The sequence below is a fragment of the Hypanus sabinus genome, chromosome 21, assembly GCF_030144855.1.
Source record: "Hypanus sabinus isolate sHypSab1 chromosome 21, sHypSab1.hap1, whole genome shotgun sequence".
NCBI lineage: Eukaryota > Metazoa > Chordata > Chondrichthyes > Myliobatiformes > Dasyatidae > Hypanus > Hypanus sabinus.
In genome coordinates this window covers 59,861,250-59,884,307 of record NC_082726.1, presented here as the reverse complement: position 1 = coordinate 59,884,307, position 23,058 = coordinate 59,861,250, and the positions used below count along the sequence as shown (strand labels likewise).

At 46.5% G+C, this 23,058-nt stretch overlaps 1 protein-coding gene across 3 annotated transcripts in view; it reads right to left on the bottom strand.

Moving 5' to 3' along the window:
- The window catches only part of LOC132379101 (SH2 domain-containing adapter protein F-like), a 267,029-nt gene that overhangs the window by 35,971 nt on the left and 208,000 nt on the right, over positions 1-23,058 (bottom strand). For all 3 annotated transcript variants that reach the window (XM_059946666.1, XM_059946665.1, XM_059946668.1), the window contains 2 exons: positions 19,191-19,350; positions 13,923-14,042 (listed from right to left, as the gene is read on the bottom strand). In XM_059946666.1, the coding sequence (XP_059802649.1) occupies positions 13,923-14,042; positions 19,191-19,350 (280 nt within the window). The remainder of the gene's footprint in view (positions 1-13,922; positions 14,043-19,190; positions 19,351-23,058) is intronic.

The window sequence follows — 23,058 nt, the reverse complement described above, 5'->3', positions numbered from 1 at the left end:
TTGAGGGTGGGAAGGGTTTATACACAGGTGGGGTCAGTGCTGGCCCCCATGTAGATGGGGATGCTCTCAGATATCCACCCCCATATCCCCGACAAGGCCCTCTTTCCCTACCTGTGCTCCATTGGCGAGGTGCGATCGAAAATAACCCCAATACAGTACAGGGCACCTCCGTGGGGTTATGAGCACCTAGTCTTATTTCAGCACCTTCTGCTTATGCAGCTGGACCCGGGTGGGGATGCCGAGGGGCAGCATCAGGTTTATTTTGAGGGGCAATACATACCATCCCGTGGGCTACTGGTTGCACGGGGTGCCATGCCTGTCAAGAGTTTGGGCATATTTTGAAGGCTGCCAACTCGGGCTCAGAGGCACAGGGTGATACAGCTGGGCCTTCCTCCACGGAAACCTCTCCTGGTGCCCCTCCCCCTGTAACCCCCCCCACGTCATCAGCTGTGGAAGGCAGGCTCGGGCACAGTGTGAATGATGGTGAGGGGTGGGTTCAGGCGCTGGGCTGGAAGGGAAAAAAGAGAAAGCTTCTCCCCTCGAGAGGGAGCAGGTGGTTGTTGTTGAATCAAGCCCGGAGAGTCCTGTGGCTCTTGAAACCCAGCAAGAGCCTGGGGAATTCGGGGAGGAGAAGTGGTGCCAGAGGCTGAGGGTGCCTCTTCAAAGGAGGTCATTGTGCCTCAGCATATCTGTGGCCTAAAACGACAGAAGGACGTCCCCTGAGACCGGAGATCAGGGGCCACAAGAGGAGAATTTACCCCTAGTAAAGGCCATATGCACTAAGTAAGTCCACTCAGAGGCTGCAGGACACCTCAGCTGGGGTGGCAACTCCTGAAATGCCCCCTCCAGGCTGGTGAGCAGTGCCAATGTAGGGGGGCTGCATGGGGAGGCAGATTTCCCTTTAGTTGACACTGTGCACTCAGAGTGCATATTCCCCGGGGAGGGGCAAAGCACTGCAGGATGGGGGGGTCACCTGAGGGTACAGGGTCACCAGTGGGATTGGCTTCCAAGATTGTTGTCTCAATTGAGGCCGTGCCCTGTGAGGAGCGTTTCATCCTCGAGGGGAACCTGAGCAACCCTGCCTCGCCATCCTGTGCAGCTAATCAGGAGGGTGCCCCAAGGGGCAAAGAGGCTGGGGACTCTCTTAGTGCTGTTTCTGGGGAGGGTGACAAGGGTGTGGAGATGCGTATGGTCCAGCAAGCTCGTATCCTGGCTGTGGGAGGAATTCCGGATCCAGAGGTGGCAATGCCTCCCTCTGTCACTGGTCCTGGGGATGGGGTAGAGCCCATTGTAGGTCCACAGTGAGGAGTGAGGAGATGATGACTGCTTGGAGGGTGACGACAGCGTTGGACATGGTGAGGGGGAGGAGGGGACTCTTGAAGCTGAAATGGCAGACGGGCTCAGTCCCAGCACCGAGTCACAGCCCGTCTCTCCGGAGGAGATCCAGCAGTTCTTGAGGGACTACTGGAGGAAACTTTTCAAGGCCCAGTTGGCCACTGATCGTTGGTCAGGTCTGGGAGGGGCCGTTCAGTCTATCCGCACATTCCTCCAAAAGCAGGGGAAGGGAACTGAAGTGGCCCGTAAGGAGAGGCGTCAGTTTAACAGACTCCTGGAGTCCCTGGAGAAGGGTTGCAGGGTAAAGATGGGAGAGGGTTTTAAGGAGAGCTCTGCTCCTTTTCCCAAGGGCTCTGGTGAGAGGTCCCAATAAAGTGCGTTATGAGTGTTGCAACACTTAGTGTCAAGGACAGTAGGGGGGCTCTCCGCTGATTCTGCCATCTCTCTGTCCTCTGGGATGAGAGACGTGCAGTGAGCTTCCAGCAGGAAACCCACACCATTCCAGGAGACGACTCTACCTGGTTCCCGGAATGGCAAGGAGGCGTCCACGTGAGCCACCTCAGCTCCACTTCCAGTGGGGTGGCCATCTTGCTGGCCTTTTCTTTCCAGCCTGAGATATTGCAGGTTCAGGAACTCGTCCCCATCCTATCACAGTGTGTGTCGAGGAAGTGGAGAGGTTCTGGTGGCGGAGGAGGTCCCGCAGGATTACACTGTTGGGGGGTAGAGTGGGAGAGTCACACTTTGGGGGAGTGATACTGAACAAGGGTTACACTGTGGGGGGTACAGTGGGGAGGGGTCACTCTGGGGGGGTGATACTGAACAAGGGTTACACTGTGGGTGGTACAGTGGAGGGTGATGCTGAACAAGGGTTACACAGTGGGGGGGTCACTGTGGGGGGTGACGCTGAACAAGGGTTACACTGTGGGGGGGGGTAGAATGGGTGGGTCATTCTGAGGAGGGGTGATACTGAGGGAGAGTTGTCCAACAGGCGAGATGTTAAACTGTCCCTGCCACGATGTTAGGATTACTTAGCTTCATTTCAAGAACAACAGAAAAGTCCCTGAAATATCTATCCTCTCCATCAACGCCACTGATAAATTATCCACTCTCATTATGGGAATTTCAATAAGGACACAGCAGAGAGTTATTAAGTGTAAATCAATGGTGGTGAAGTGGGATTTCACTGGCAGTTTCTGTGTGTATGGCATCGTAATCACACCAGCTTAGAGTATGGAGCTCCAACACCACAGAGCAGTGGAGACTGCTCAGTATAGGACAATGTGCATGAATCAGATGGGCATTTACAACAACCCATCCATTCCACGGTTAGCATTAATGAGCTGCCATTATTTTTAATTGATAGTTTTTTCCCCTCTATTTAATTATTTTACACCCTCCAGATTCTGTAGTACCATTCTCTCCTAAGTCATTGTATCCAAGGCTGATACCTGTACAAGCTTTGGGGATCAAACTCTGTCCAATTTACTATCACATGATACGTATTTATGCGATGAAAATACCCTTGCAGCAGCGTCAAGTAATCAGATAGAGTGGAGACAGAGACTTAGCCACACTTTCACTGAGTGGGACACAGCTTGAGGGGCTAACTGGTGAGTTGTTTTTATATTCTAATGTTCTGGTTCCACCCTTGTAAAGATCTTTAACACAAGACATTCTGCAGATGCTAGAAACCCAGAGTAACACATACACAAAATGCTGGAGGAACTCAGCAGGTCAGGCAGCATCTACTGGGTGGAATAAACAGGCGATGTTTCGGGCCGAGGCCCTTTGTCAGGACTGGAAAGGAAGGTGTGGGGGGAGAACCCGAACTAGGGGGTGGTGGGAGGGGAAGGATTACAAGCCTATCAGGTAAAAGGCGAAGCCAGATGAGAGGGAAGGCAGGTGGGTGGGGGAATTGGGAATGAAGAAGCTGGGAGGTGATAGGGGAATGGGTAAAGGGCTGAAGACAGAACCTGATAGGAGGGAGTGTGTTCCACGGGAGAAAGGGGAGGAGGATGGGCACCAGAAGGAAGTGATAGGCAGGTGAGGAGAAGGGAGGGAATGAGAGGGTAACCGAAGTGGGAAATGGGAAAAGGGAGTAGCGGAGGAGGAGAAATTACTGGAAGATGTGGAAATCTACGTTCATGCTGTCAAGTTACCCAGACGTAATATGAGGTAAAGAGGTGCTTTCCCGGCGTAGATAACATATCAACTCTTCACAGGCTTCCAGCCGGGTACAGGTATAGACTTTAACCAACATCTCAATGTCTAACTCTGCCATCTTCATCAGAGATGATGCCTAGGCATGTCCAGTCCAGTGGTATTTATACCCCCATCACCCATCCCTCCTGATTGGTTAGACCTCATCCAATCAGGTTCCCACTGTTCCACCTTGGTTACAATTAAATTCCAGTTCTTACTTTAGAGAGAGACCTTTGTCTTTGTTAAAATTCCTTTCCTCTACTTTTACTTCAATGGCTTCCTTTACCAGGCGGCCCCAAAAGCCGTTGGTGTGGCCAGTAGTTTTGTGTCGTTAAAGTCAGTCCTATGGTGAATGCAATGTCCTGCCACCGGCAAGTTCTCTTGGTAACCCAAACGGATATACCTCCTGTGTTCCACCATGCTGATATAAGGGAAGCTGGCAATTACAGAAGCCCGAGAAGAGATTATTTGTAATATGTGGTGTTTGTCCTACACCTGACAGTGGCTCCATCGTGACAATAGAGGAGGCTATGGACCAACATGTCAAGATGGGAATAGGGAGTGGAATTACGGATTGTCCTTTGCACTGTTTTCCACATGAGATTGAGCCCCAAACTGTGTGCAGAACTTTAAAAACAGTCTGAACCAGATTCATATTCGGTGAAACAGTGATGGCACCTCCATTGAATTGGGACCAGAAAAGAAAACGAAAACTTCTAGAGACTGGGAAAGAAGGTAGACTTTCTTAAATGAAGGATTCCACTGTCCTGACAAAAATACCATCTACAATCTTTAGTTGCTGAAACAGGAGAGACAGTCATTCCCTCTGACCGTTCTCCCGTTAATAGCTGGGGCAAGTGGTTCAGAGAGGTCACAGGTCATCAAATTCAAGGGCACCACAACTTGTCCGTTACCCTTGCCATCAGCCGTGTAATTGCCCAAAGGAGAGGCTCTGTAATTACTTGCCCAACCCTTTCGGTTACACCATCTGAGTGGCTATAATTGTATTTTAAGTAAGTAATTTATATGCAAACTGCATTCCAGACAGGCAGCTGGTATCGGAATAAAATCTGCATATATCTCACATGGTAAATGAGAGAGGGAGAGAAATATAGGGAACAAGGAGAGGGTAAACAGAGAGGGAGAGAGAGAGAGGGTGAGAAAGAGAGAGAGGGGAAAGAGAGAGAGGGAGAAAAAGAGAGAGGGGGAGAAAGAGAGAGAGAGGGAGAAAGAGAGAGGAGAGAGAGAGCAAAATGGGGGGGGAGAGAGGGTAAGAAGAAAGAGAGAACAGAGGAGGTCTGAGATCCAGTGTGATGGTCAGTTAAAGACAGAAAGGGAGAGGGGGAGAGAGAAGGAGGGGGGAAGGAGAGAGAAGGAGGGGAGAGAGAGAGAGATAGAGAGAGCAAACTACGGGAGAGAGAGAGGGGGGAAACAGAAAGAGAGAACAGAGGAAGTATGAGATCCAGTGTGATGGTGAGTGAGAGAGAGAGAGAGAGTGTGTGAAATGGGGGAGGGGGGAGAGAGAACGGAGGAGGTATGAGATCCAGTGAAATGGTGAGTGAGAGAGATAGATAGAGTGGGAGTGACAGAGACAGTGAGAGTGAGAGAGACCTTAAGACAGAGGAGCAGAATTGGGCCATTTGGCCCATCAAGAATGCTAAGGAATAATAAATCATGTCTGATTTATTATCCCCCTCAACCCCATTCTTCTGCCTTCTCCCCACCTTTAATGCCCTTACAATCTAGATGCTATTAACCTCTATTTTAAATATACCCAAAGACATGGCCTCCACAGCCATCTGTGCCAATGAATTCCACAGATTCACCATCTACTGGCTAAAGAAATTCCTCTTCGGGCAGAGCAAGGGAGACAGGAACAGAATACAGATGTGAACAGAGAGAGACAGAAATAAACTGTTACAAAGATTGAGAGATGGAAGGGCCGAGAGACTGCGGGGAAAGCAAACTAAAACAAAGTGTATTTTTTAACGCAGAAAGCACAGAAGAGAAATGAAGACAATCTTTCAGCTCAGATAAAACACCGTTTAGATAAAAGCCAACATCCCTTTGGCATTGCTATAAATTCTTGAAAGAGAAACCAGATTGAACCAACGCGCCTCTTAATACAGGGCACAAACCACTGTAACTTGCACATAAATTAATTTCAGAAGCCATAACCTGTGTTATATAAAGCTTATTAATTTCAATTGGATTCCCTCAATGTGCCGGCATCTGATACTAGGGAGCTTCATTAAAGATGCATTAGTGATGTGTTTAGTGTAAACCATCAACGACTGAAGTAGATTTCATTCAGAACCTGGTTGCCTGCTTCTATTTGTATCAATCTGCAATCACACAGGCTTAGGCTGGGGAGTTCAGTAGCCACAGGTCAGAAGAGCAGACCTGAGACAAGGGTCTGTCAGGACAGTGTCAGAAAATTCTGGGAAATGAAGAAATTCTAGGGTCAAGGTTTCAAAATGGAAAGGGAGGCGGAGGATCTTACAACATGAAAGAGGTATAAGATCTATGTGGGGATAAAGTGAGCCAAGAATTAAAGGGGTTCAATGACGAGGGGGTGTTCCAGGACAGGAAATGGCTCCTGGAGGAAGAAAGAGATTCTAAGTTGGGGGTCCCAGGATGAAGTGGTTCCAAGGCAGTACAACGGGTGTCTGTGCGAAAGGGGATCTGAGGATGAAAGTGGAGCCTGTTCCGTGTCACAGTGAGGAATTCTAGAACTAGAGGTCATAGGTTAAGGGTGAAAGGTGAAATATTTAAGGGGAAACTGAGGGGGAACTTTTTCACTCAGAGGCTGGTGTGAATATGGAAAGAGTTGCCAGCAGAAGTAGTAGATGCAAGTTCCATTTTGAAATTTAAGAAGATTTGAAATAGGTACATGGATGAAAGGGGTGTGGAAGCTATGGTCCAGGTGCCGGTCGATGGCACTTGGCAGATGGACTGATACTTAAGGACTTTCACATGAGTGTGACATTAAAGACAAAGAGTAACTTTATTTGTCACATTTACATCAAAATATTGAAATATACGGTGAAATACAATGGCAGAGGTATAGGGCAAATGCAAGCAGGCTTTTCCCATTGAGGTTGGCTGGGAGTACAACCAGAGGGGAAACCTCTTCACTCAGAGGGTCGTGAGAGTGTGGAACGAGCTGCCAGCACAAGTGGTGCATGCCAGCTTGAGTTCAATGTTTAAGAGCAGCTTGGATAGGTACATGGATGATAGGGGTATGGAGGGCTCTGGTCCTGGTGCAGGTCAATGGGAGTAGCCAGTTTAAATAGTTTGGCATGGACTAGATGGGCCAAAGGACCTGTTTCTGAGTTACACTTTTTCTATGACTCAATTACTCTAAAGGCGTCGTTTTGCATCAATGACCAACACAGTCCAAGGATTTGCTGGAGGCCGCAAGTATTGTCACACTTCCAGTGCCAACTTACTATCTCCAGCCCGCACATCTTTTGGGGATGTGGAGGAAACCTGAGTACCCAGAGGAAATCCAGGTGGTCAAGGGGAGAACATATGAACTCTCTACAGACGGCAGCGGGAAGTGAACCCTGATCACCAGCGCTATAAAGCGTTGCACTAACCGCTACTCAACTGTGCTGCCCGTTAGACTGAACCATGTTTGCGTGTAACAGATCCCATTACACAACGTTGAAGAGGAGCAGTGTGAATTGTACTAAGCTGCTCATCACCACGTGGGATCTTCCCGTACATAGATTCAGAAGAAGCCTGCTTGCATTTACCCTATCCATCTATACCCCTCATAATTTTGTACACCTCTATCACTGTATTTTGCTGTACATCTTGATATTTTGATTTGGATGCCTTGCTTCCCACAGCGCAACAGTGATTTACATTTATCTTGTTGGCTGGAGACTCTGGGAGTGGCTAAAGAAATGTGAGATTTTCTTTTCTGAGACTGTATGAAGATTCAATCTGAGGGAGCTACACAGCTGACTGTCACTGACACCTCATGTATTATTCCACTGACTGTTCAATAGTAATCATGCAAGTTACAGCAGATTGACGGCTCAACAATCCCAAACCATCTGAGGTATGTCAATGGAAGTTAGAACAGACACCGTGAGAGAAATGAATTGGGAGCAGACTTATGATTTACAGGCAGCTGCATTAGTGGATGCCGATCGATGCCAAGTTGTAATCTTAGACAGCAAAAATACTTTACACAGATTGGAAATCTGTTACAATTATTAAACATCCCACAGAAGCTCACAGCTTTACAGTATGCCAGTGCACCCCAGGTACCAAACGGCTTTTTTAAGTGAAGTCTTTGAGGCACTGATTTCAGGATGTCCCTCATCATTTCCAAAGCCCTTGACTCTACTGCCCCTCCAACTCCAAGCATGGGCTGGTAGGTCGAAGTGCCTGTTCCAGTGTTGCCTCTCTCTACAGTGTTGCCACACCCCTGCACCTCTCCGCCTCAGCGGCTTGAGGTATTGTGTGGCCAGACAACAAACAAAATGGGGCGGCACGGTAGTGTCGCAGTCAGCGTAACCCTAATACAACGCCAGTAAGCCGGGTTCACTTCTAGCTATTGTCCTTGAAGGGCTAGTATGGTCTCCCCGTGACGTTGGGGGTTTTCTCTGTGTGCTCGGTTTCCTCCCACATTCCAAAGACGTACTGGTTAGTAGGTTAATTGATCCCATGGGTGCAACTGGACGTTGCAGGCCCGTTATTGTGCTGTATGTCTGATTAAGTAAAATGGCCCCTCAATAACTCATGAGGTGACGTCCCTGTTGATCATGTTCTCTTTCCTGCCTCGGCGGCTAAATCTCCACTCTGGCCCTGGCCTAACCAGAGATTAGCGTTGAGAAGGGAGGTGAGATTTGGGATTGAATGGAACAAAGGGCGATCAGATTACTATTGTTCCCTTGTTCATTCAAACTCTGTATTTTATTTAGGTAACAGGCCCATCTGAACAATTAGCTGACTAACCCGTAAGTGGAGAGTGGGAAGAAACCAGAGCACCCGGAGGAAAGGCACACGGTCACAGGGAGAATGCACAAACTACTTACAGCCGACAGTGGGAATTGAACCCGGGTTGCTGGAACCTGGACTTCTCTGACACTCCCTGAGGTATAAACTGAAGTCACTAATTAAACAGCCTTAAGAACATCATCCCCTCACTGTTACCAATCTCTGCCTTACCCCGGGGGATCTTCATCTCTCTCTGAAAGGTCAGGTGCTGCAGCAAAGTACCAAACTGAAACTAATTGCTGTTCAAGAAGTGACGGACAAAGGAGGTAATTCTTGACTCGGGCTAGCTGGGGACAGAAGGAGGGGGGAGGGGTGAAAGCATAGGACAGTAACTGAACCCTGAACACACACTGGGTCCTATCTCTTGAAGCAGTGACATGATATTACCTCCCAACGCTCCTTAAATATGCTTTCAATTTTCACCGAACCACTGTCATTTCACATTTAGCTTGCAGGCAACGAGAATGGGAATGCACAGGAGCTCACATAGCCCCTCGAAGCAACACGGGGCAGAATTGTCAGCTCTTGTATACAGTCCTGTAAGCGTGATGTGCTGTCTCCTGAGAAAATGCCAGCCGATCGGTTGCTGGTCTCTTGGGAGGCATACCAGACAGCAATGTAATTCCAATTTTCTAATAACTCTGGGAACTGCTGTCTTTGTTAATCCGCGGGATGGAGATCAAAATAAATGACTGCACCAAATATTAATATTTTCACATGCATTTATATCTATTTTTGTAACAGCCATTACCTGTGGCAGAGAGAAGTGGAAGGTTTCTGTGGAATAACACACACATACAAACTGCTGGAGGAACTCTGCAGGTCTAACAGTATCTATGGAAAGGAATAAAGAATTGGCCTGAAATATCGACTCTTTATTTCTTTCCATAGATGCTGCCTGACCTGCTGAGCTCCCAGAGCATTTTGTGTTTGTGTGTGTGTTGATTTCCAGCACCTGCAGAATCTCCCATGTTCAGTTTTCTGAAAAGAGGGTTTACAGGATGAGATTGAGGGAATTAACTGAAGGTGGAAAGTATTGATGTAACCCCTTGTTTAAAAAGCTTATTTTGATATTTTGTTTGTAAAACAGGACCATGAGATATAGGAGCAGAATAAGGCCATTCAGCCCATCGAGTTTTCTCTGCCATGGCTGATTTATTTTCCCTCTCAATTCCATTCTTCTGCCTTTTTTCCATAACCTTTGACACCCTAACTAATCAAGAAGCTATCAATTTCTGCTTTAAATATACCAATGACTTGTCCTCCACAGCCGTCTATGGCAGTGAATTCCACAGATTCACCACAGTCTGGCTAAAGAAATTCCTCCTAATCTTTCTTCTACAGGGATGTCCTTCTATATGAGGCTGTGCCCTCTGGTCCTAGACTCTCCCAGTGTTGGGAACATGTCCATGCTTCATGCCCACTCTATCCATGCCTGTCAATATTTGGTAGGTTTAAATGAGATCCCCCTCATTCTTCTAAATTCCAGTGACAAAATAAGTATGTCCAGTTAGATGGGGCAAAGAATTTGGATAACCCTGGGAATTATAGACTAGTGAGTCTTACGTCAGTGGTGGGAAAACTATTGGAGAGGATTCTTGGACGTGATTTGGAGAAACAGTCGAAGGATAGTCAACATGGCTTTATGAGGGGAATTTTGTTCCTCATGAGCCTGATCGATTTGTTCGAAGACGTGCCAAAGCAGAGTGATGAGGGCAGAGCTGTAGACATGGTGTATATGGATTTTTGTAAGGCTTTGACAAGGTTCCCCATGGAGGGTCATTCAGAAAGTCAAGAGGCATGGGATCCAGGGAAACGTGGTTGCATGGATTTTCAGAAGACAGAGGGTGTTATTAGACAGAAAGCATTCTGCCTACAGATTGGTGACCAGTGTGCTCTGCAGAGGTGTTTTCTGGGACCTCTGCTCTTTATGACTTCTATAAGTGACTTGGATAAGGAAACGGAAGGGTGGGTTAGTAGATCTGCAGATGACACAAAGGCTGGTGGTATTATGGTAGAAGGCTGTCACAGGTTACAACAGGACATCGATAGGCTACAGAGCTGGAATAAAAAGTAGCAAATGGGAGTTCAATCCAGATAGGTGTGAAGTGATTCACTTTGGAAAGTCGAATTTAAAGGCAGAGTACAAGGTTAATGGTAAGTTTCTTAGCAGTGTGAAGGAATTGAGGGATCATGGGGTCCATATCCATAGATCCCTCAAAGTTGCTGATCAAGTTGATTGGGTCTTTAAGAAGATGAATGGTGTGTTGGCCTTCATTAGCTGGGAATTGAGTTCAAGAGCACTGAGTAAATGTTGTAGCTCTATAAAACTGCTGTCAGACCACACTTGGACTATTGTGTTTAATTTTGGTTGTCTCATTATCGGAAGAATGTAGAAGCTTTAGAGAGGGTGCGGAAGAGATTTACCAGAATGCTGCCAGGATTGGAGAACTAAGGTTTTTCCACTCAGAGCAAAGAAAGATGAGAGGTGATCTGATAGATAAGAGGATGTGGCATTAATAGAGTGACTGCCAGTGCCTTTATCCCAGGGCAGAAATGGCTAATATGAGGAGAGCAAAATTTCAAGATTATTGGAGGAAGGTATAGGGAATTGTCAGAGGTAAGAGAGCGGTGAGCGTGTGGAACGTGCTGCCAGAGGTGGTGGCAGAGGCAGATACCTTAGGGATACTTAAGAGACTCTTAGATAGCACATCGATGATAGAAAAATGGAGGGCTATGTGGTAGGGAAGAGTTAGATTGATCTTAAAGTGGATAGCAAGATGCTTTACAGTACCAGTGACCCAGGTTCATTTCCCGCTACTGTGGAGTTTGTACGCCGTTCATGTGACTTTGTGGGTTTCCTCCCACAGTCCAACAATTTACTGGTTGGCAGGTTAATTAGTCACTGTAAGTCGTCCTGTGATTAGGCTAAGGTTAAATTGGGGGTATCTATTTATCTTAACTTATCTTGCCTAATCTATCTATCTATCTATTTAGATATAGCACAGAATAGATCCTTATGGACCTTCAAGACATGCTGCACAGCAGTCCTTTGACTTAATTCTATTCTAATCATAGGACAACTTGCAGTGACCAATTAACCTACAAACTGTTATGACTTTGGACTGTGGGAGGAAATCCCCATGGTCACAGGGAGAAGGTGCAAACTCCTTACAGGCAGCGGCGTGTTTGCTGGCCAGGGCGCCTCGAAGGGCCCGATGGGACTGTTCTGCACTGTATCTCAATAAACAACTAAATAAACAAACAACACTGTGGGCTGAAGGGCCTGTACTGTACTGTACTGCGCAGTGTTCTATACCTCACGGAGAGGAGTGCAAAGGAGCAGCATTAAAGTGCCCATTTGGTGGGTGGTTTCAAGCATAGCATAATATGCTGATATAAAGAGGTTTCCATTATACAGCTGGAGAAAGGAAATGATGAAAGGAAGTTCGGAAGAAGCTCTAACATTTGTAGACAGTCACTGCCCTCTGATATCACAAGCCATTAAAGTGCAGGAAATGCCTTTCCCTTAAAGTGCTCTGTGCTCCCACTCTATAGGATCAATCTGCTGAAGTTACAAACCTTTCTGACCAACGATTGAATTCCAAATATTCCAAGCCAAATTACTTACATGTCAGGGCCCTAAAGGCAGCTGGCTGCTCTCTGGCCCTGAAATAACTTGTGTATTTATCTACTTACGGATCATCATCATCATCGTTAGGTGCCGTGTTGTATGATGTAGGTGATTATCACCTTTGACCATGACTACTCTTGGCAATTTTTTCTACAGAAGTGGTTTGCCATTGCCTTCTTCCGGGCAGTGTCTTTACAAGTGGGTGACCTCAGCCATTGTCAATATTGTTCAGAGATTGTCTGCCTGGCGTCAGGGGTCGCATAACCAGGACTTGTGATATGCACCAGTTGCTCATACAACCGTCCACCACCTGCTCCCATGGCTTCACGTCACCCTGATCGGGGTGGGGGGGGGTGTTTAAGCAGGTGCTATATTTTGCCCAAGCAGAACCCGCAGGGCAGCAGAGAGAAAGAGCATCTTATACCTTATTTGGTAGAGCTGTATCTCCACCCTTCCACCCTGTATTTACAGATTCAGCATGACAACAGGCCCTTATGGCCCAGCGAATCCACAGCACCCAGTTACACCCTGTGGAGGTAAAGTGACGTTGAAACCCTCCATCAGGAAATATCGTCTCTCTTTACCTACATAGATTCTGCTCAACCTGCTGAGTTCTGCACCGAATGGATTTACAGTTCCCAAAGCTGGATGAGTACGGAAGAAATTGGGTGGGGAGGGGTGTAATTCTGGGATTATTGAATGAAAACAGTTTCCAACCTCCCCTCCACCTCACCTAGGGTGGGGCAGCTACTGAGCAGACTGAGACAGAAAAGTTTCTACAGATACTGAAAATCTTGAGCAATACACACAGTGTGTGCATATGTGTGTGTGTGTGTGTGTGTGTGTGTGTGTATATATCTGCGTCTGTGTGTGTCTGTATGTATGTTTGTGTGTTTCTGTGTGATTGAGTATGTGCATGTATGCGTGGGTCTGTGTGTGTCCATGTGCCTCTGTGTGTGTGTGTGTGTGTGTGTGTGTGTGTGTGTGTGTGTGTGTGTGTGTGTGAGATTGTGCGTGTGTGTATGTGTCTCTGTCTGTGTATTTGAGCTCCAAGGACGCTCAGATCGAGGGTAAAACTGACTCTGGTCTCAATGCAAATCATAAACGCAATAAAATCTGCAGATGCTGGAAATCCAGAGCAACACACACAAAATGCTGGAGGAACTCAGCAGGTCAGACAGCATCTATGGAAATGAATAAAAAGCTAATGTTTCAGGGCAAGACCCTTCATCAGGACTGGAAAAGGACCTACCAAAAGCCATCTACACATAAACAAAAGCTCCAATGTGCAAAAGACGACAAGGCATTTACAGGAAAAAGTAAAGAAATATAACAGCATCTATGAAAAACCATACACAAACAAAAAACTTTCTTTGCAGCCTTGCCCTGAAACATCAACTGTTTATTCATTTCCATAGATGCTGCTTGACCTGTTGAGTTCCTACAGCGTGTTATGTGTGTTGCTCTGATCTCACTACATTACTGAATGATGGCAAGGGGAACACTCACCCATCTTACTCCAACCCCAACCTCCACCTACACTCCTTCCCCTGATCCGAGCCCTCCACCATTTCCCCACCCTGCCCCTGTCCACAGGAGGTGACCTGCAGTACACAGCTACATCTCTGATGGTGAAGTACGCTGATGAGCCTGGTGATGGCTGCCAGGGGGAGCTGTCTAGACAGGGTTAACCCAAAACAAGGGGGAAGATCCCAGGCTCTGCACGGGCACTTACTTCAGCGAGAGGGAGTAGTCATTCTTGGTGGTCTCACTATTCCTCACCAGGTAACTGGCCTCTTTACACAGACGCAGGAGGTTCTCAGCATCTGTCCGGCTGATGGCTCCATGATACCAGCTGCAGGGGAGAGAAGATGCATTTGCCTCACTTACAATGTCTCCTTCGCTGCAAACAAGCTCTAAGCGGGTGTGCTAAACACCAGCCCACTGTATGTTAGAGGCCTGCACTCCACAGGACACCCTGCACCAGGCTCGAAGCTCAGTGGCCCATACTGAAGCACTGCCACCCTCATCACCAGAACACACGACCTCAGGGCCATATACACACACACAACCGCAGATCCATACACACACACACGACCTCAGATCCATATACACACTCACAACCGCAGATCCATATACACACACACAACCGCAGATCCACACACACACTCACAATCTCAGATCCATATACACACTCACAACTGCAGATCCATATACACACACACAACCGCAGATCCATACACACACTCACAATCTCAGATCCATATACACACTCACAACCGCAGATCCATATACACACACACAACCGCAGATCCATACACACACACACAACCTCAGATCCATATACACACTCACAACCTCAGATCCATATACACACTCACAACCGCAGATCCATATACACACACACAACCGCAGATCCATACACACACTCACAATCTCAGATCCATATACACACTCACAACCGCAGATCCATATACACACACACAACCGCAGATCCATACACACACACACAACCTCAGATCCATATACACACTCACAACCTCAGATCCATATACACACTCACAACCGCAGATCCATATACACACACACAACCGCAGATCCATACACACACTCACAATCTCAGATCCATATACACACTCACAACCGCAGATCCATATACACACACACAACCGCAGATCCATACACACACACACAACCTCAGATCCATATACACACTCACAACCTCAGATCCATATACACACTCACAACCGCAGATCCATATACACACATACAACCGCAGATCCATACACACACACACAACCTCAGATCCATATACACACTCACAACCTCAGATCCATATACACACTCACAACCGCAGATCCATATACACACTCACAACCTCAGATCCATATACACACTCACAACCGCAGATCCATATACACACACACAACCGCAGATCCATACACACACTCACAACCTCAGATCCATATACACACTCACAACCGCAGATCCATATACACACTCACAACCGCAGATCCATATACACACACACAACCGCAGATCCATACACACACTCACAACCTCAGATCCATATATACACTCACAACCGCAGATCCATATACACACATACACAATTGCAGATCCATACACACACAACCGCAGATCCATACACACACAACCGCAGATCCATACACACACACACAACCGCAGATCCGTATACACACACATAACCGCAGATCCGTATACACACACACACAACTGCAGATCCATATACATACACACAAACGCAGATCCATACACACACACACAACCGCAGATCCATATACACACACAACTGCAGATCCATACACACACACACGACCTCAGATCCATATACACACTCACAACCTCAGATCCATATACACACTCACAACCGCAGATCCATATACACACACACAACCGCAGATCCATACACACACTCACAATCTCAGATCCATATACACACTCACAACCGCAGATCCATATACACACACACAACCGCAGATCCATACACACACTCACAATCTCAGATCCATATACACACTCACAACCGCAGATCCATATACACACACACAACCGCAGATCCATACACACACACACAACCTCAGATCCATATACACACTCACAACCTCAGATCCATATACACACTCACAACCGCAGATCCATATACACACACACAACCGCAGATCCATACACACACTCACAATCTCAGATCCATATACACACTCACAACCGCAGATCCATATACACACACACAACCGCAGATCCACACACACACTCACAATCTCAGATCCATATACACACTCACAACCGCAGATCCATATACACACACACAACCGCAGATCCATACACACACACACAACCTCAGATCCATATACACACTCACAACCTCAGATCCATATACACACTCACAACTGCAGATCCATATACACACACACAACCGCAGATCCATACACACACACACAACCTCAGATCCATATACACACTCACAACCTCAGATCCATATACACACTCACAACCGCAGATCCATATACACACACACAACCGCAGATCCATACACACACTCACAATCTCAGATCCATATACACACTCACAACCGCAGATCCATATACACACACACAACCGCAGATCCATACACACACTCACAACCTCAGATCCATATACACACTCACAACCGCAGATCCATATACACACTCACAACCGCAGATCCATATACACACACACAACCGCAGATCCATACACACACTCACAACCTCAGATCCATATATACACTCACAACCGCAGATCCATATACACACATACACAATTGCAGATCCATACACACACAACCGCAGATCCATACACACACACACAACCGCAGATCCGTATACACACACACACAACTGCAGATCCATATACATACACACAAACGCAGATCCATACACACACACACAACCGCAGATCCATATACACACACAACTGCAGATCCATATACACACACAACTGCAGATCCATATACACACACACAACCGTAGATCCGCAGATCCATATACACAGACAACCGCAGATCCATATACACACACACAACTGCAGATCCATATACATACACACAACCGCAGATCCATATATACACACACAACCGCAGATCCATATACACACACACAACCGCAGATCCATATACATACACACAAACGCAGATCCATATACATACACACAAACGCAGATCCATACACACATACACAACCGCAGATCCTTACACACACACACAACCGCAGATCCGTATACACACACACAACTGCAGATCCATATACACACAAACGCAGATCCATACACACATACACAACCGCAGATCCATATACACACACACAACTGCAGATCCATACACACACACACAACTGCAGATCCATATACATACACACAAACGCAGATCCATACACACACACACAACCGCAGATCCATATACACACACAACTGCAGATCCATATACACACACAACTGCAGATCCATATACACACACAACTGCAGATCCATATACACACACACAACCGTAGATCCGCAGATCCATATACACAGACAACCACAGATCCATATACACACACACAACCGCAGACCCATATACACTCACACAACTGCAGATCCATATACATACACACAACCGCAGATCCATATATACACACACAACCGCAGATCCATATACATACACACAAACGCAGATCCATACACACATACACAACCGCAGATCCATATACACACACACAACCGCAGATCCATACACACACACACAACTGCAGATCCATATACATACACACAAACGCAGATCCATACACACACACACAACCGCAGATCCATATACACACACAACTGCAGATCCATATACACACACAACTGCAGATCCATATACACACACACAACCGTAGATCCGCAGATCCATATACACAGACAACCGCAGATCCATATACACACACACAACCGCAGACCCATATACACACACACAACTGCAGATCCATATACATACACACAACCGCAGATCCATATATACACACACAACCGCAGATCCATATACACACACACAACCGCAGATCCATATACATACACACAAACGCAGATCCATATACATTCACACAAACGCAGATCCATACACACATACACAACCGCAGATCCTTACACACACACACAACCACAGATCCGTATACACACACACAACCGCAGATCCGTATACACACACACAACCGCAGATCCGTATACACACACACAACCGCAGATCCGTATACACATACACAACCGCAGATCCATACACACATACACAACCGCAGATCCATACACACATACACAACCGCAGATCCATATACACACACACAACTGCAGATCCATATACATACACACAAACGCAGATCCATACACACATACACAACCGCAGATCCATATACACACACACAACTGCAGATCCATACACACACACAACCGCAGATCCATATACACACACACAACTGCAGATCCATATACATACACACAAACGCAGATCCATACACACATACACAACCGTAGATCCATACACACACACAACCGCAGATCCATACACACACTCACAACTGCAGATCCATACACACATACACAACCGCAGATCCATACACACATACACAACCGCAGATTCATACACACACACGCAACCGCAGATCCATATACACACACGCAACCGCAGATCCATACACACACGCGCAACCGCAGATCCATACACACACACACAACCGCAGATCCATATACACACTCACAACCGCAGATCCATATACACACTCACAACCGCAGATCCATACACACATACACAACCGCAGATCCATATACACACACAACCGCAGATCCATACACACATACACAACCGCAGATCCATATACACACATACACAACCATAGATCCATACACACACACAACCACAGATCCATATACACACACACACAACCGCAGATCCATATACACACACAACCACAGATCCATATACACACACACAACCTCAGATCCATACACACACACAACCGCAGATCCATATACACACACACACAGTCAAAGTTCAAAGTACATTTATTGGCAAACTATGTACTGTATACGTCATACAACATTGAGATTTGTCTCCTTAGAGGCAGACGCAACACAAAGAAACCCCAATAGAACCAATTTTAAAAAGACCGTCAGATACCCAGTATATAGAGAGAAAGAAACAAATCATGCAAACAATATAAATTACAAAACATCATTCAGAACTGAAGTTCACACACAACCACAGAGATACACACACATTAAGGCAATCACAGAAACACAATCACACAGAACTGCAGACATGTAGACACACAACTGCAGAACCAGACCTATACACACACAGAGAGCAGACACATGTTCACATAAAACCACAGACGCCAATGCGTGCGTACACACACACACACACACACACACACACACACACACACACACACCTCTCCAGGTGAAAGGGAGGGCAAGCTGCCATACGAGTGCGCGGGGCCCGTGATCCAACACTTACGTCTGGCTGACGAGGGGCAGGTCCGGCTCCACCTTCTCCCCTAGCTCCACACTCTGCTGCTTCAGTGATTTCAGGTTCGAACCTGACAGGCGATTGTGTTGCCAGGCCTTCTCCTCCTTGGGTGGAGACTGCCGAGAGTTGTCCGCCTCATCAAACTGCACTAAAGGGAGGACAAGGAGCATGCACAAACGATCAGCTTTCAGCCAGAGCCACCACTCATCCCCACATCCTCTGCCTCGAAGGCGCTTGCACACACATCCCCCAGAGGAGGCATCGCACATCCACTCCTCTTCCCAGCCAGTCGTTGGGACACTGTGGACTTGGGACAGGAACCATGGAGACATTTTCTCTGCTCCGTACACCATAGGAAAGGCATGGCTGCACTGGACAGGGTAACAGAGAGGAATCACCGGCATATCAGAGAGGTATAAAAGGTGTAAGAGATTCGGGTTGATGGAGCTCGTCAGCCTGGGAAGGCAGTTCATCTAAGAGAGGGAAAACTGATTTTAAACCTCCACTGCCTTGCAGCCATACCCACTCATGGGAAAGGCTTCGGGAGTAAACCCGAGGACAAATCCAGAGCTGGAGTCCCTAAGGCAGTCCGACGTTGCCTTCAACCTCGTTCTGGCAACTCCTACGACGACACCGGTGTCGAGCTGTATCGGCCCTTGCCCTTCCCTTGGACAACGTTGGTGGCGTGGAGAGGGGAGATCTGCTGCATGGGCAACTACTGGTCTTCCGTACAACCTTGCCCAGGCCTGGAGAGGAAAGACTTTCCAGGCGCAGATCCATGGACTCATGAGACTAACGGATGCCATCATCATAAGAGATCCTGAAAATTTCATATACAGTGTAGCTGTCGATGCGTCTCTCGATTTCAGATCTGAGCTTTCTGCAATTTTGCATGATTCCAGATCTAGTGCAGTCGGAGGTAGTGTGTGACATGAGTTCAGGGCGCACAGATGTGACACTCTCCTTAGATATTGCTGAACTCTCTGTTGGTAAAGGTACCGAGCTGATTCCTGAGCAACACACACAGAAAGCTGAAGGAAACCAGCTAATCAGGCAGCATCTATGGAAGGAACTCTGATTCTAAGCCCCCCAGCTAGCAAAAAAAATCATTCCTGTATCAAACGCAGAACTCTGCCAGAGCTCTGTACATTCCTCAACTCCAGAGAATATCAGGCAGTGGGTAACATGGTAGTACAGTGGTTTGCACAATGCCTCTACAGCACCAACAATCACCAATTGTCATACAATCCCCACCACTGCCTGTAGAATTTTATATGTGCTTCCCGTGACCACATGGGTTTCCTCCGGGTGCTCTGGTTTCCTCCCACAGTCCAAAGATGCACAGTTAGGGTGAGTGAGTTGAGGGTAAGCTGTGTTGAAGCCAGAAACATGGCAGCAACAGCACAATCCTTGCACTGTGTTGTTCGCTGACGTAAATTCACACCTTTCAATGTATGTTTTGATGTAAGTGTGAAAATAAAACTCATTTATCTCTCCTCAACACAGTCCCACGAACCGTGCCAGAACCAATCTTGACTCCTTCAGATGCAAGGATATTCTTCCCTAGACAAAGAGACCAGATCAGTAAGAGTATTACAGCTGTGGCTACCACGGAAAGCCAGGGCATATCCATGCCCACATATTAGCTCATATTGAATCTCACACTGAAATTCACTCCGTCATGGCAATGTGACCCCAGCAGGCAGCAGGAAGAGCTAGTGACCATGCCTTTGGTGAGATTAGTTCAGCATTTGATTAGTCGGGCGTTCCATGATTGGCATGGACGGAATGTGGCACATGGCCTGCTTCTGTGCAGTCAGCCTGTAAGCCCAGGTCTCACCACCGACAAAAGTTCAAGATCAATTTATTATCAAAGCACATATACCATATGTCACATACACTACCTTGAGATTCATTTTCTTGTAGGCATTCACAGTAGAACAAAGAATTACAATAGAGTCAATGAAAAACTCCAGACAAAGACTGGCAAACACCCAATATGCAAAAGAAGACAAATTGTACAAATTTAAAAAAATCTAGTAAATAAATAATACCGAGAACATGAGTAGAGTCCTTGAGAGTGAGTCTGTGGGTTGTGGTACAATGTTGTGGTGAGTGAAGTGATCCATGCTGGTTCAGGAGCCTGATGGTTGAGGGGCAATAACTGTTCCTAAACCTGGTGGTGCGCCTCAACACTTTCTGTAGCTCTTAGTGAACCTAACATTGGAATTCACTCTGCAGGCGGAAGGGTCGGGTGGGACCCTAAAACTCTGGGGGCTTCCCGGAGCCTCGATAACTTAAGATCTGCTGTGTATAAATTACCTTCAACATGTCATAAAGCTTGACATGTAATGAAAGCACATCAATAAACATGCTGAACAGCCGTCAGCTCATTCAATTAGCATTCCTGCACCAGACAGCAGTATCTCACTACATCAAACCAGCTGCCAGGAGAGGAAATGATCACCTTGGGGAAGCCTAGCACCACAGATCCAGCCTCTGATTTCTGAATAACACAGAATATAGAACTGCCCAGGACAGTGTAAGCTCTTTGGCCCACAATGTTGTATTGAACTAATTAAGCCATGACACCTAATCCCTTCTGCCTAACGTGAATCAGAATCAGGTTTATTATCACTGACATATACACTCACGAGCCACTTTATTAGGTATAGGAGTGGAAACCAGTGTGATCTTCTACTCTTGTAGCCCATTCACTTCAGGGTTCAATATGTTGTGCATTCAGAGATGCTCTTCTGCACACCACTGCTTTAACATGTGGTTATTTGAGTTACCATTGTCCTCCTGTCAGCTTGAACCAGTCTGGCCGTTCTCCTCCAACTTCTCTCATTAACAAGATGTTTTCGCCCACAGAACTGCTGCTCACTGGATTCCTTTTTGTTGTTCACACCATTCCCTGTAAACTCTAGAGACTGTTGTGTGTGAAAATCCCAGGAGATCAGCAGTATCTGAGACACTCAAATGATCACTCCACAGTCAATGTCACTTAGATCCTATTCCTTCTCCGTGTTGATGTTTGGCCTGAACAACTGAACCTCTTGACCATGTCTGCATGCTTCTATATATAGAGTTGCTGCTACATGATTGGCTGACTAGATATGTGCATTAACAAAGTGTACCTAATAAAGTGGTCATTTTAGTGTAGATCAAAGCAACGTACAGGCCTTTAGGCCTACGATGTTGTGCCAACCTTATAACCTATTCCAAGATCAATTTAACCGTCTCCTCTTACATAGACGGTTATGTAACCGTCTCCTATTACATAGCCCTATCATTTATGTGCCTATCCAAGAGTTTCTTCAAGGTCTCTAATGTACCTGCCTCCTATTGTCTTGTACACCTCTATAAAGCCACCTCTCACCCTCCTTTGCTCCAAAAAGAAAAGCCCTAGCCCACTCGTTCTATCCACGTAAGGCATGCTCTCTAACCCAGGCAGCACCCTGTTAAATCTCCACTGCACTCTCTCTAAAGCTTCCACATCCTTGTTATAATGAGACATTATAGGAAAGGACAGAGTGAGAAGAAGGAGCAGAAGGGGAAAGGAGAAGGAAGTGTGAGGGGAGAAGGAGAGAGATTCAAATTTCAAGATTCAAGATTGTTTAATATCATTTCCAGTGCACAAGTGCAATAGAGAACAAAATAATTGTTACTCTGGATTTAATAGAGCACCAAAAAAGCCAATGAGATAAATATCACAATAACAAAAAATCACAATAAATACATGAGATAGCTTATATACATAGATTGCTTGTATGTCCATAAAATGATATTAATTACAGGAATGTCTTTTCATGAGGGGACTCTCGAGGAGATGCTACAATAGTGGTGGTAGAGT